The sequence below is a fragment of the Diadema antillarum genome, unplaced genomic scaffold (genome assembly GCF_040938485.1).
Source record: "Diadema antillarum isolate AM-2024a unplaced genomic scaffold, OU_Dant_1.0 scf00000004, whole genome shotgun sequence".
NCBI classification, from domain to species: domain Eukaryota; kingdom Metazoa; phylum Echinodermata; class Echinoidea; order Diadematoida; family Diadematidae; genus Diadema; species Diadema antillarum.
Window position 1 is genome coordinate 2,820,467 of NW_027270893.1, and position 16,092 is coordinate 2,836,558.

The 16,092-nt window shown below is 42.3% G+C and overlaps 1 protein-coding gene across 1 annotated transcript in view; it reads right to left on the minus strand.

The window, feature by feature from the left end:
* Positions 1-15,052, minus strand: part of LOC139711700 (dual specificity tyrosine-phosphorylation-regulated kinase 1B-like) — a 100,510-nt gene extending 85,458 nt beyond the window's left edge. The window contains exon 1 of the mRNA XM_071623591.1: positions 12,669-15,052. Coding sequence (XP_071479692.1) covers positions 12,669-12,813 — 145 coding nt within the window. The 5' untranslated portion in view covers positions 12,814-15,052. The remainder of the gene's footprint in view (positions 1-12,668) is intronic.
* Between the last annotated feature and the right edge of the window lie 1,040 nt (positions 15,053-16,092).

The window sequence follows — 16,092 nt, forward strand, 5'->3', positions numbered from 1 at the left end:
TTCCCTCTGGTCGCCGCCGCCACCGCCAACGATGTCGGTCAAAATTGAAAAAAAAAAAAAGTGCGCACCCACGTACTGCCACTCAGCTCGACTAATTTGATTTGAGCAGCCCGACAGCATAATCAGGCTTTTGAAACAATATGCCGCCCCCGTCAACAATGCTCCAAAGTAGGCTGACTAATGTTGTTATTGCTGCAAACCAGCATTTAGCTGCTCCTTTCTTACGGCGTCTCCCAGTGTTTTCCTATAGTGGTGCGACGCAGTCAGGCGGGTCATCCATCACAGAGGGCATCATAATTACACAACACTGTTTCTTTTTCTTCTGTTTCATTTCTGTTTTTTTTTTTTTTTTTGAAGCCTTTGACTTTAGGGTGCTACTCAGTATTTGACTATTCAGTCTCTGTCAAAGCAGTATTGAGAGGTATTTAAACATGCTTTGTAAATCTTACCCAGAGACATATAAGACAGACCATTCAAAGCTACTAGATACATGTAGGAAAGAAAAATGTTTTTTGTTTTTAATATTCTCCCTATGGATTTATGAAGAAATATGAAAGTTTTCAGGAAACCTCCTGCAAGAATCAGGTAGAATTAGTAGCTCGGCTGTGACAATCTTGACTGCGAGGCTGCCATGTAAAGGTATCTCTGATAATAGGCAGAGTATTTCATACTACCCAGATTGACTCTTTAACACCTTGTTCTGAGTACCCTTGTGCTCAGTTTTATGGTCAGTGGGTGTATAGCAGTGGGTGTGCGTATACCACAAAGTTGAACAGTTGCGAGTGGGTTAAAACAGGAGGCAGTTACACTCTTTTGAATAATAATCAAGTCTTTCATAAATCGCTCAAATCTTGACTGCCACGAATATTCTTCCAATCATCGTGTAACATTGGGAGAATCTCAGCTCAAAACTTCCAGCTGGTTTGATGGGAAATCAATGATTAGACTTATACCCCTTTCCCGCTGAAGAAAATCTCCCCCGGGGGCACCTGGGGGCACCCGGGGAACCCCTCAGTGTGAAAGGTCACTCGGTTGAAACCTAGGGGAAGCCTAGGTGAAACACCGATGAAATTTTGGGCAATTTTACCCGAGAAGCGTCCTGGGTGAACACCGATAGTTCAACGGGAGATCACCCGGTGGTTCACCGAGAGCGCCCAGCGTGAAAGGTTGTCTCGGTGAAACACCGGGGAAAATATGCAGATTATGTCAAAGGTCATGTTTTGTTTCTGGTCATGCACACGTTTTCAGCTAGCTAGCGCGCACTCGACCTCCCAAATCCACACGTACAGGGTACTAGTAATTCGTGTTTGTAAACATACACACGACATGCACTACATAGTACTAGTATGTCGTTTCGTATGCAATGTGGCGTTCACAGTGCGACGGCATTGTTTTGCATCGTGCTGTGCATTGTATTGTTTACTAGTAATTAGCACGCCGTGTAACATACAAAGCTGATATAGGTTTACAGTGTACATATGTACTTGATCGATTTGATGCTTCCTCCTTCTTCGTCTTCCTCTAGTGTCTAGCTCTTAACTCTTCCAGTAAAGTCTGATACAGTGCGCCTCTTGCTTGATTTTTTCGTATTTTGTGCTTTTCTCGTCAAGTGCTGGGTTTACAGTGTGCAGGAGAAATCCGTTGACGTTTTGTGCTGTTGAAATTTGAGGGAATTTTGCAAATGGCTGGAGCGTGGACCAAAGACGAAGAGAGACTGTTACTTCAATTACGTACGTAGCAAGGCAGCAGTGAACGAAGAACTGAGTGGGACGTCGGCTGACACTGCCGCATACGAGTCCCTCCTCCGAAAACTTGCTGAACATGGGATCGAAAAAACCAAATCGCAGATGCACAACAAACTCAAGTACATAAGATCACCCACGTTGCGAGCAGAAAACCCGTCTAGGGGAAAGTTTCACCGAGAGCAGTGTGAAACGACGGCACTCAAACTTTCACCGAGAGGTTCCCCGGTGAATTCACCGGGGAACCTCTCGGTGGTTCACCGAGACGGGCAGCGGGAAAGGGGTATTCGAGATTATTTTCTACTTCCCTTCTTTTTCTTTAATTTTTTCCTTCCATCTATCTCTCTCTCTCTCTCTTCTGACTGAGAATGCAGCAGATAAAATCTTTCCTCTTCACCGCATAATTGCTCCACCGTGGTTGAAAATACCGGATGTTCCGATACCTCGTAAGAGACATAAGTTGACATTTCAAAGACTACTCAGTTGACAGTTCTACCTGATGGATACCAGCTCCTGTTGCTCTGCAATATGGACATCCTTTCCCTGTCCACACTACCTTTTACATATTCTCCTATCACTTTTGCAGCCCTCTGCTTTTTAAACACTTTCAAACATTCTCAACACATCTTTTTTTTTTCCACATCAATTCCTGCCACAGTACTCATTCAATATGACTGCTTCACACCCAATTACACTAGACTGAAAAAAAGACTGGACATATAGATAGATCTGGCAAACACAGAGAACTATCATTTCCGTTACATTTCAATCACACGCGTTATTCGCATGAGGGCCTCTGCACGACGCACATTCAGTAGGCGCGCCATGTTTTCATAAAGTTTGTTTTCCAAAGAGATTTTATATTTGCTTGGAGTGCTTTCATGCATGTAGACTACAGTAATATTCATAATGCAAAGCATTTTAGCGAGTCCAAAATACCTGTCTTAAAGACCTCGGTGTGTTTTTCTTGTTGCTAGTTTCAGTTATGTAGCTCTTCCAGCATATTCTGATTATTCATCAAAATGTCCCTATCCCTCATTATTAACTAGACCTTACCTTGGAAAATCATGCAATTCCTATCCAGGGCATTATACTACATGATCCAAAAGCCGACTGTCGAGTGGTGAAATTCTCGCAAAAACTGCTGAGAATGACATCTCGGTATTGAGAACACGACGGGGGGTTTTAATCCGTTCACAAGTTGTTCTTGCGGAAAGTTTGACATTGGTGTGATTGGCAAACAAAGAAACCACTGGGTGCTAGGCGTTGAGGCATGCGGTTGCTACAAATGCCGACATTCAAGCGGATTGTCTGTCTTCGTAAAGTTGCAGTGCAATACCTACGGATATAGTAATATTTTACCACCCCCGGTCTACATTGCCTATGTAGGCTTACCTCAATAACAGATATAATCTATGTGCCCCCCCCCCCCCCAAAAAAAAAAAAAAAAAAAAAAGTGAAGACTTCTACAACTGTGAAGTCAGTTGTAATGCCAGAGCTCATATTGTTATTGTAGCATCAGAGTTCCCCTTGTAAAAATGGGAAATAAGTGCAGTTCCAAAATCTGGAGTTTACAGGTTACTATACATGTACAATCCAAGCTTGCGGTTCAGTATTCAGCTTGCATGATGAACTATGGCAAACAAAAATTAGGGGGAAAAAATGGCATGGGTACAAGGCCACAATTCTCCCAGATATCATAAGCTATGTTTTCTTCTGATTTTCCTATAAATGGAAATGAAGAATTTCAACAACAGCAGTAAGGGTAGGAGATTGACTTTAACAAAGCATCAAAATCTGTGCCCCCCCCCCCCCAAGAAAAAAAGTTTAATATGCTGAAGCATAGTGTGCCATAATGAGTTTTCATATGAATCATTTACATTCCATCTTTCCTTCTTATGGGATGGGAAGAAATGATTTCCATTAATCATCAAGTTTTTTGTTTTTATCTTTGTCTGGGCAATCCACTCCAATCCCTCATCTACTTCCCTATCTCTCCGTTCTATATTAACCCCCCCCCCCCAACACAAAAAAGAGAGTACCAAAGAGCGCCATCAAAGTGCCTTTCATACCTGACGGGTCGCTGTGTGCAAAATTAAAAGCGGGATTAATCGCTGCTCCCGGTTCCCCTCCACTGCCAATCCGCTGCTACACACGTGTGCGCCGAAGTGCTCGCGCCCCAACCTCACCGATAACCTACTGTGGCACTGAATGGGTCTCCGCCGTAATGCGAAGCGATGGGTCGGCGGTGGAAATTGGGAAATTACGACTAAATTACACGATCTACTTTCGCGCACTGGTGCCCGAACTAATGAACGGGACAAAGAACAAAGCAGCGGTTGCATCAGCCGCAAGGTCACGGCGGCGGATGCGTCGGTGGAGATCAACGGAAATGTGATGCGAGACACCCCGGGTGGCCAACGGGATGGCTTGAGAATAGTGCCAAATGATACCTGTGTTCACACCTGGCTCCCTGAGTAGCAGTGAGGGGGGATAACTCCTCCGCAGTCTACGTCTTTTTATTTGAGGGGAAGGCCTGGAAAAACTTGTTGGGTTTGGGGGCGGGAGACAATCTGGAAGAGCAATGTCTCAGGAAATAAACATTATGAAGGTAACCATGCAACAAGTAGGAAGGCTAAAGCAACTACCCATGACAGTTTGTTATATAGCGGCCTTTACCACCCTATGGAAGCCAGTATTACACCAAATATTTAAACTTCCCTCACACCTCCCATCCTAAATGTGAATGTACCAGTGCAAAGAGGGCTTTCTGACAGACTGTCTCCTACAATACTTTCAAGCTTTCAGGTATGAACGCTGCGCATGCGAGTGGGAGGGAGGGCAAGGGAGGCTCAATGGCGCAAGTCAAGGAGAACCAGTTTGGCTCATGTGGAGGAAGATGTGAAGCACACCTCAAAACTTCTGGCACATTTCACCTTTTACCTGGATATAGCAGTTGGCATTTAATAAACTGGAATGAATCTTTTTTTCTTTCTTTCTTTTCTTTAAAGCTTTGCAGCTGAGCATGATCATATACAAAAAATGTCCCAAGAATTTCCAAGCATTTGTCAATGTCATATCTCTCAGTAAGGTAGGCCTACATGTTATGTTACAAACAATGCACCCTTCAAAAAACAACAGTGAAGAGAATGAACATGATTTTCAATATTATCTTTTCTTTTTCACTACTATCATGATTACCAAATTACAAATGTATCACTACTGCTATAATAGACATTTAATATCATTACTATAGTATATTACGTCTTCTACCTACCGCAGTATTATCATAACTATAGGTACTATCATTAAAAGGGCAAGTCCAAGATAAGGTCCCCTCAGAAGGCAAAATTTCATCTTTGCTCAATATTGACATGTTTGGTATCATTTTGAAGCTTATGAGTTGAAGTTTTGATTTCTGTGAAGGAAAAAATGATATTATGTAAATTTATGCAAATTTCAAGGGCTTCATTTGCATAAATGTGAAACACAGCGTTACGTATGGGACATTTATAAAAATTCATATTAATTCAAAGGAAAGCAAATAATATTTGATTAATATGTGGACATAAGAAGTTCATCACATAGTTTAACTTGTTATGAAAATTTAGGGATTATGCAAGTGATTATGCAAATTAGCTCGTGTCCTATCATGGGATGTCCCATACGTAACAAAATGAGGTCATTTTTTTAGGTTTGTTCTGAAATTGCTAAGGTTATTTTAATGCCCTTTTGGAAAGTTCTAATTTATTGTTTAAAGAAATTAAATACCAGAGAAAAAAGAAAAAAAAGTAAAAGAAATATTTTTTATTAGGCATTGAAATAATGTTACGTATGGGATAAATGCGCTACGTATGGGACATCCTCATACATATTGCATGTGAATGCATGTAGCTAGCTGGGAAGGTCTCTCAGTACACAAATGGTCAATCATCCTGAAGAAAGCATCCCAACATTTAGCTACTTTTCGAGTTATAGACACTTGAAACAATACAAGAACTTGACTGAACAATTTTCAGAAAGGGGGAGGGGAAAATGGCAAAATACACAATGAAAAGTCAACATTAAAGGGATGGTATAGTTTTTTGTAGAAATGGGGATTCAATTTTCAACATTTAAAGAGATGATTGGAAACCAATTATATGAATTACAGTACTTAAGAGCATAAAATCCTAAGACTAGAGGAATTCAAAGTTTATGTGATGGAGATCCAATTTGAAATGGTTGTGATATATATATATAGAAGAAAAATAAAGTAAAATGATTTTTTTTTTTATTGCAAGTGATACACAAATTGTCCTTATTCAGTTGTCAGTAGTAGCCACAACAAAATTCATGGGTATACATACTGAGGTGTGACTCGAATCAATGACCTGACTGCTAGGCAGACATCATATACATTGTATCTACTCGATCACTGGGGTTCCATGCTGCAGGTATTGCTTATTTATTAAACTTAATATTTCTTGTGTCAAGTTGTTTTTTATTGAAACTAAATGGCAAACTGCCCTTCATCAATGCAAGTAAACACTTTAAACTATTCAATTTTTCAGTAGTAACTATCTTGATAAAAATAGGGTATACATGCTCAGGTTGGTCATAAAAAATATATGATTGAATGTGATTATGATGGTAAATATCTGAGGAATATTGTTCCCTTGTCAATCTGGATCAGTATTTGAGTAATTTCAACTGATTCCACCTCAATAATTATGCAAAAATTTGTTTAAATGGGTATTTTGCAAAATTATTTTGCAAAATACCCATAAACATGGTTCTCCACACACTAAACGAATGGGGGACAAAGGGCATGCATACCCAGGTTGGTCATAAAAATATAAAAATATGATTGAATATGATTATGATAGTGAATATTTGGGGAATATTGTTTCCTTGACAATCTGGATCAGTATTTGAATAGTTTCAACTGATTTTACTTCAATAATTATGCAAAATACCCATAAACATGGTTCTTCACACACTAAATGAATGGGGGACAAACTGTCCCATATGTAACTGTCCCATACGTAACACGTCATGTCTGTCTTTAATTAGAACCTGTAATTAGAGCTTTTTGCCTAATGACATGAAACTTACCTGTGATAATCTTGAGTGTTGTGACTTTCATCACAGTGAGTTACAAGTTGTAGAATGATATACTTTCAGAGAGTTTTGAGGTTGAAAAAAATGTTCAAAAAAACAAAATTTTTCTGGTCCCATACGTAACGGCACATATTTTCTCTTCTAGAATATAATTGTCAAGGTCATTTTTCTCAATTTTTTACATGATTATACTTCTTCTAGATATCAATCACCATGATGAAGTTCAATATGATCAAAGGCCATTAACACTATTTTTCAGGTCATAAAAGTCTCTGAATGTCCCATACGTAACGTGCGCATTATCTTGGACTTGCCCAAAAATATCTCATAGATGAGTGCCTAAAGTTTTATCATAGTCACTGCAGAATGCATCACCCCTGACTTTTCAAAATCATACGATAATGACACCAGACCGAATGTGATTGGTTACCAAAATGCGGCCACTACATCAAGCCTCGAAAATGAAACTACTTGCACTTCTGTTCGAAGCCCCCTGGCAAATATGGGTTCCAAAGGCCATAAGTTCAGACTCTACAGCCCACTTTTCTTTTCTTTTTATCCAAAGCACATGAGGGGACCCCATCTCGGTGAAGCTATCAAGAATCACATGCAACCAAACGTGTGACTGGCCGAACAATAAAAGGCAACTGTAATCAAAGGGGTGCAGAGATTGCGACCCTCTCACCCTCAAACATTCTTCGCATTCCACAACCTGAGGAGGGCACTGGATTAAAACAAACATGACTAAGCATTCTACACACCTGCTGACAAGATATGGCAAGGCAAGATATGAATTTGTATCTTTCGTATCATGTAATTTCATACTCATTCGGCATAGTAAAAATGAAGGCATTTCCTGCAATGTATGCATTTAGCCTGGCAAAGTTTTGCTAATCCTTACCGCAAGATGTGCTTTTATATAGAGTTTGATATCTCCAGAATACTGTAGATGATCACCTTCTCTCCTACCGTGCATTCTGTATGCACAATACCCATGCCTTCTTCTTATTCTCTCCACCCCCCCCCCCCCTCTCTCTCTCTCTCTCTCTCTCTCCTCTTCTTCTTTCAGGAAAGTACAGGTGGCCCATATTAAGGTATATTTAAAGGTATAGTATTCTTTAAATAGCTGAAATGTTCAGCGTGCTGTGTTAGTACTTCATTTTACATTAAATGAGTGAATGCAAATTAAAACCTCCTGACTCTTGAGACTGGAGCTGAATCCCGAATGTTATGCACAGGTCTCCTTGAAAAGCAAATGTTGAGCAGAAGTACGAAAGTTTATACCAGGCAGAAAGTTTTATAGAGTGTATTTTTTTCCTCTCCCCTCCCCCCCCCCCCTTTCTCTCTCTGTTTCTCTTGGTCCTCTGTCTGTTTGTCTGTCTGTCTCTGCCTTCCTATGCATCCATCTGATCTGGCTTGACCTTGGCCTACAAGAGGTCATGTAAGTTTATTGTCCCTGTCAGCGGGGAGCCCTGGGTTTGGGGGTTTGGCTAAGAAGCCCCCCTAAAAAAGTCACTCTTGACCCATATTCCCTGTAGTGCAATAGACACTAAGCCCTCAGTGTACTTTACTTATTCGACCCTTCAGTTCCTCTCCCTCACCCCCCCCCCCCCCATTATTTTTGTGTGCATTTTTTTTTCCTAAATGCCCATTTCCCAGAGTACCACTTGCAAATTTTCCCATGGATTCGGCTGCTGTAAATTACCACAGGTGTTGGGGGGAAAGATGATTGGGGTGAAAGGGGAAAAAAAAAGGGCGGAGGACCAGATCGATGCTCCTGCAAATATGTGAAATATGTCATCGGTTTCAAAAATTTCCCACAGATGCAAGTCCCCACATCTTTGCAGCTGATGTATGTGTGTGTGTGTGTGTGTGTGTGTGTGTGTTTGTGTATGTAATGTAGATTTGTCCCTGCACAGCATGAAATACATTCAACTTTCTCTATCATTTTTTTTTTTTTTTCTGAAAAGTAACTCCCATCTATTAACAATGAAACAAATGTCTGTGATATGGTTGATACCAGAAGGGGTTGGTGGATGGAGAGAGCAAAAAAAAAAATATTATGAAATCATGGAAATTTTTTGTTCTTTTTTTTTCCATACTTTCTTAATCTGTCACTGTGTGACTCAATCACATAATACTCACACACACACACACACACACACACACACATTCGTTCAGGTTTCGTGGGCGGTTTTTCTTTCTGTTCACCAACAATCAGCAAAGAAAGGCACAAACGGCCTCCAATACTTTCAACAATGACATCGATTCCAAGAACTGCTCAACTTGCCGACAATAATTTAATATCAGCGGTACCCAGTGACCAGCTTCAGTTTACATAGCATTCTTGCACAAACCATACCCTCACAATGGTCCCCGATCTCGCTTGAAAGACAGTACGCCTTTTTCTTTCCCCTCCTTCTCCTATACTCGACTGCTCGACTGCGACGCCCACGGAGCCGTGGCGGTTGGGAGCGAAAATGAAAGTATGAACCGAAGCCGACTCAGACTGGGAGAGAGAGAGAGGGGGAGAAAAATCTTTGCATTCCATTCGAAGGCATCATGAATGGCTGACTCCCCCAAACCACCCTCAATGGCTACCATCAGCCGGCCGGCCGGCCTTGGGGGATGGGGGCCATAGAGGCATGGTTTGGTGCGTAAAGAAGCGGTACATTACATACAATCGTAGTAGCTCTCCAAGGTAGTAGCATTGCTATTGCTGCAATCATTTGTTTCAGGGCTATAAGACTCCTACAGACCAATATACATCTTCAACATTTCAACAACAACAAAAAATGGCCAAATCACATGCACATAGGCCTACATTTGGCTTTACATTGGAGGAAATAAATGGAGAATACTACAAAGAAATTTGGGAAATCATACTTTTCACTTCAAAAACATGTTTGCTTCGCTGAGAGATATGTGAAACATGAAACTATACGAAATGTGGTATGAACTCATATTAGGAAGCATGCTACTGTTTGTTGTTTTGTTCTGTAGTGATCTGTTCAATCTGTACAATGATTCTTCACCACAGTACCAGAGACAACCCTTCAAACATCAATGTTGGCAACTTACATGCATAAATTGCACCCACACACAAACAGCAATTCTACTAGCTGCTGCATCCCACCTCCAGGCTGCCAATAAAGATTAGGCCTACTAGTTGCCAATTCCTACTGGTGTGAACTAGCAGAGTTTGAACTAAACTCAAAATTTATTAAACCTTTTACAAACTATTGGTACACACAACGAGAACACTGCAGATTATCATAGTATGTATATGGCTCATACGATTACACAAGTACATTTGCATTAAAGAATGTAAAAAGTTACAGACGAATGAATGAAACATCATAGCCAAAAGAAAATATGGAAGGGGGGGGGGGGGGGGGGGGGGCGGGTAGAGAAGTAGAATTGTAAGAGAACCCCCAGGGGTACAGACACATTCCTGCATGAACCTTATCATCCCCAGGGGTGCAGAGCACAATAACATTCCTACATGACCTGAAACTAACACCAAAATATCTGGTCACAAAGTTGGGAGGGGAGGGGGAGTTACCCATGCTGATGATGAGAACCCCTGGGTTTTGTGTGCCAGATTCATTCAAAACTTGCAGGTCATGTGTAAGGGGTATGTTTGAGAACAAACTAGATGCACTGTTCAAAAGTTTACCAGATGCAGTGTATAAAGTGATGACGCTTCCTCATATTAAAATGCACATCTATACTGATGTCAGTCATAAACAGCTTTTGTGTACTTGAACTCAGCATATCAGAAGCCTGTAGGCCCATGTACATAAAGCTGAGAAGCTATCTCCTCTTGATTGATTTGTTGCTTATTAAAGTGCAATCACCATCCCATCATCAAGCAAATGTTAATCTATCAGAATGACAAAACCTTACTGCAAACGATGTACCTATTCACCACTGACACAGATATAAGTATGTGGGACTAGCAAATAAAAACAGGACTACTTTGTAACAAACTCTCTACTGATCAAGAGCATGACAGCTAAAAGCATGGAGTACTGTACTTGTCTGAGTTCCGTGTTCCAACATATGTTACATAACATTGTATAAATTTAATTTGATTTTCAAATAAGTAAAAGAACTTTAATAGGTTCAAAGTACTTTTTGAGCACCTGGGGCAGTGCAAATTATGTTTAACTCAATTTAACCAATTCTGTTTCTCCACGGAACTACTGTATACGCCATATATTTTGCGAATCTAAATTTTGGCGAATAGGGAATTCCCGACGATTTCGCGAGTGGTTAAATTTGCGATCGTGGAGTCTTGTAACGGAACGGAGAAATGTACACTTGTACAAATTACATCAAATCCACATTGGGATAACAGTCAATATTTTCGTGTGTCTTTAATTTCGCGAATTGCACCTGACTTGCGAAATTCGCGGGAAATAAAAACCTTGCGAAATATTCAGCGTATACAGTTTTGTATCAGTAATACTGTCTACATTCGAAGTGTAAGTGTAAGTATAAGTGTAGATATGCCTGGACAATGTGACAAGCCAGGAATAATTTCTCTGTTACACCTGAAGAAATGAGAGCTTTACTTCACTTCCACAGGGCTGGTGGTGCCACAGGGCTGGTGGTGCCACAAGTACACCACTTTACAGGTTACAGTTAGAGGGGCTTGAACCTTCGACCTGCTGATCGCATGTCCAGGCAGGCAGTACTAGCTAGAACACCAGATGGTACAGTTGTAAGTACTAGAGGCTGTCTACTGACTAGCAGGCAGTGCTGGTGTTGAGTGGGAAGTAACAACCAACAGATGTTTGTGGGTAATGTAGGGTTGTCAGACGGCTTGAAAAGGAAAGAATGATTAATGTTGTGACTGCTGGAGCTCAAGCGTCAACAAATGAATTGTTATGTCTAGCCAATATGCAAATCAGCACAACACTGAGGGGTGAGGGTGGGGTAGGAAATATAACTGAAAGATAGCTCAAGTCTAGTCTGTAGACAACTCAAACATGGGCACGGTTCGCAGCAATGTTGACCGTGGTGCTTATCTGCTGTGACGTACCCTCATAAAGTATAAACACAGCTGGGAGTTTAAGAACGTACCAGCTTATTTCACAGCATCACTGAACGCCACCTTGACGATTACAACAGTTGGACAACCCTATGCAGGCAATAGACTGGTTTACTGAATGTATTTGTATTCATAGTTGCTGTTGTCTATTTGTTTCTGTATTGTCCTTGGGGACCTGCTTCAAAGCTAGCTATTATTGTAGGGTCCTAATTCTTTGTAAATATTTATTTCAGTGCTCGAGACTAGGTCAGACGTTCATAGGCCAAGCATTCAAAATTGTTGCTATTTTGGGCAAACCACAAAGCAATCTTACTGACTGTCAAAAGCATTACATATCAGGGCATCCATAAATTTTGAATTACACAAGTAAATGGTTTGATATGGAGAGTACCATTCAGGACTTGAATGGTACATGATTTGTCTGACATAGATTATACAGATGGGTCAATGATAAAGGAGGTATTTTTCATGTTGCACACTTTATCACATAAAAAGTGTTCCGTAAGTTTATAAATACAGCACCAACCCCACAGATTGGTTGTAATGCACTGGTAGTTGGAAATTCATATCTATGTGGAGATTCTTAAAACCACTACAAATCATGAAATACTAACATTTTTCCATCAAATGGGAGTCTAAAATCAATTTTTTGTTATCGTACACAACATTCTGTTTCTGAACGTCAAAGGTATTCTCTCTGATGTGCAATATGATAAATGTGTGTGGAGCAGGACACGGAGCGAAAGTGGACAGGTCGTACATACCCCCGGGCGACTTGTCAATGTTGTTGTTGTTGTTGGCCTTCTTTGGCGTGGGGCTGGAGAGCTGGACCGAGGCCTCCCCGCACTGCACCATGATTTCACTTTCCGACGGTTGCAAGATAAGCCAACAGTAGCCGCCAGCGAGCATAGCTCACGCTTGCGACTAGCGAGGCGAAAACAGATAAATCCGCGACCAAAAAAAAAAAAAAAAAAAGGAGACAGAATGTACTAGGGTCAGCAAACAAATTTATAGGGCAGAATATTGTCCTGTGTATTCTTTCCAGCAAAATGAAACAGTATGTTCCGTTGTAGGTGACGGCCACAAAATCGCAGCGGATCAATCCACCATCGCTTGCCGTGAATGACTACAATCCATGTTTGAGGTGGAGGCAGTGTGCAATGCGAAGGCAAACAGCTGGGACACCATTGTGGATGTTCGTTCATAAAGCTAGCTCAAACTCCCATTGTGGCACAGTGATTCATATATCTATCATGTTGGGGGTAGCGCACTAATGGAATTACTTCCGATCCAAATCAGGCACGGGGTTGTATGCATCCCACTACGCCATGGCCGCACCGCCGGCGTCGTTCGCAACAATGGGCAGCTAGCTGTACACGCTACGAGACATACAACGCGGGTACGAATACACGGGGAACCGCATGAATGTGCGGTGAGGTTTTGGGTAGGGGCAAGGTTTTGATGGCTGGAGGTTACGTAAGGTTAAAAGTGGATTGGTAATTACACCTGGCAAACAACCCGACAGTAGCAAGCTCGTTGTCACTGCATACACTATTGGGATGCAACCAACATAACAGGTAATGAACACTAAAATCCCACACTCTCATGTACTGCAAAATCTCTATCCTTTTTTATCACAGCCTGTGCCACTCTTGTTTTGAAACTCGCTTTCCTGTCCGTAGACCTATAAATGCTCTAGGTCAGCCTAAATCCCACAGACATGTCACATGCAAGAGGCGTAGATCTTGTCTCAAAATGAACATATGCAAGCAGATACTGTGACAGGAGAAAATAAAACTGTCTGTCACCAAAGATGAATATTCACATTCTTGGAAAACATATGCTCACTTCAAATCCAAACAATCAGCTTCGGACAAGCTGTGTCTACAAATCCATTACGCACAGATGACAATTACAATTCCCGTAGCGTCTCCTTCACTCAATGAATATCCCATTTATAAATCCAAGAACACTGTACTATAGCTCTCGGTGGACGAAGGGTTTGTCTTCTCCAAATTCCAGGCGGCAGGCAGCGTTTTGGACAATCACTCTGTGAGGAGAGGGCCGGCCAGAGGTTTGAAGAGAAAATGGGTCAGCACTGTAAATGTCCACACAGCAATCTCTCTCGGCCTGTGACGTTTCAGGCCCCCGACAGTCGGTCAGTTGGTCGGCGGTGTGAGCGCCGGTTCACCAACCCGCCATCTGTTTTGATTGACGAGTCTTGGATTTCATCCACGCTGCAGCTCGCTTGCACTCTCTCTCTCTATCGTGTGCGGTCACCACAGCCCCTCCTACGGGAAGAGTACAGCCAAAAGACGTGGGGGGGGGGGGAGGGAAGACAGAAGCTGTTGGCGGGATGTGTATCCGTTGGGTCGTCTGTGGACAACAACCGGCACTAAATGGCCAGCAGATATGATTGCACGGAGACGTCGGTGAACCAACAGCTGAGTTGAGCTGACCGCTGTCGTGACACAGTGGTGTACACATCCAACCCGGCTACTCAGTATTTCACTCTGCGTCGAGCTCGCTGGCTGGGCCACACAGTACACCGGTGCACCTTTCCATACACGAGAGCAACGGGTTCTGTTTTTTTTTCCCCTTTCTTTCTTTTTTGGGGGGTGAGCTCTGTATACAACCAGCGAGTAGATAAGTGCCCTTTACCGGCTTGGCTGCTCGAAGGTCACGTTGCGCTTCGCAACAAATTGGATTAGCTCTGAGGCTGTCGCTGCTAACGCTTCAGCCCCACTCAATAGACACAAAAAAACACAGCCAGACGATACACACACCATGGTCCGCCGGTCTGCCTGCCTCTGTGTGCTTGTGTGTGTTCTGTGTGAGTTCACTCACGCACACGTTGAGAAATACACACACTCAGACACACACACAGAGCACATTCACAAAGCGGCAGCTTGTTATTGTTCAAAGCTTCCCCACTAGACAGGGGCACGGGGGACTTTTTCCGAGACGGGGCAAATCCAGTCAAGATCTGGCTGCGAGGTGACAGGTAAACCGCACCTAATCCTATCTTGCTCCCTGCTGCAGGGTTTAAACAACTCTATCCCAGCACTATAAACCAGATTAGTTAATCCCCACGACAGTCGGCTTGGGCGGGCAAAATGCGCCCAACAATGCGAAGGGAACCGGCAGCAGTCAGTTCGGTGGGGCTGTCGCAGGCAGCAGTGCAGTCTGCCAGGAATGTCATCTCTGAGGAAATGAAAGTGTAATAGCGTGGAGTCATGTCAACACAGTGCGCGGAGTAGCTGGTTGTGGGGGTGGGGATAAGATGGGGGGGGGGGGAGGGAGGGGATAGGAAGTAGGAACAGAAATCTCTAGGTACACACTTCCAACCTAACTGTCACTGGCTTCCTGCGAGCACAATGCTCTCACAGCCAGTTGTTCACACAGTCAGAAATCAGTCTCCTCTCTCGGGCTAATAATAACTTCTACACAACTACTGAGGGAGGCTTCGTGCAGTATGCTGGGTCTGAAGCGGCCTGCTGCTGGTGGATGGTGCGGCCAAAAACTTGCCACCAAACGGGGAAAGACTGCCACAACTTCTTTTCTATTCCACCACGCAAAATAAAAACACACCAGGGAGCCATGCCTGAAAGTGGTGTGAGAATCCACCAACATGGTAGCTATAATCGGCGATGCCGCGTACTATAAATAGCATCCTTATCTCCACACCCAACAAGACGATGGAGCAAAACAATCTTCCACGCGCCATATGAATTAATAGTTAACAGACTTTGTCGTTGCTGTCCGTATCTCAGCAGCTCTGGATCCACTAGTCACGGGCTTTTGGTCACATGAAGCCATTAAAAGTCAAGAGTTGAAAATATAACATGGTACACATGACAGCTATAAACACATAGGGGCCTACAGGTTGTACATGGAGCTATTGTTCTTGTTTTAATTTTCAAGGAAATGTTCATTGCACAAGTTTCTAATTTTATAACGATATCTCCCTGCTTGTTAAAGGGGTGATGATTAAAGTTCACGAAAATAATCCTCGAAATGGTTATCAAAATGATAGCCATCACCATGACAAATTTCCCTAGTCATTCCAAAGACCCGCAAGAGGGCTTGAGATCATTTCTTTCTCGTACACTGTCCCAAACTTCAGAATTCTTTACACCCTCATTAGCAAATTACACTGTCAATCATCAAATTTATTGTTCAAGAAGC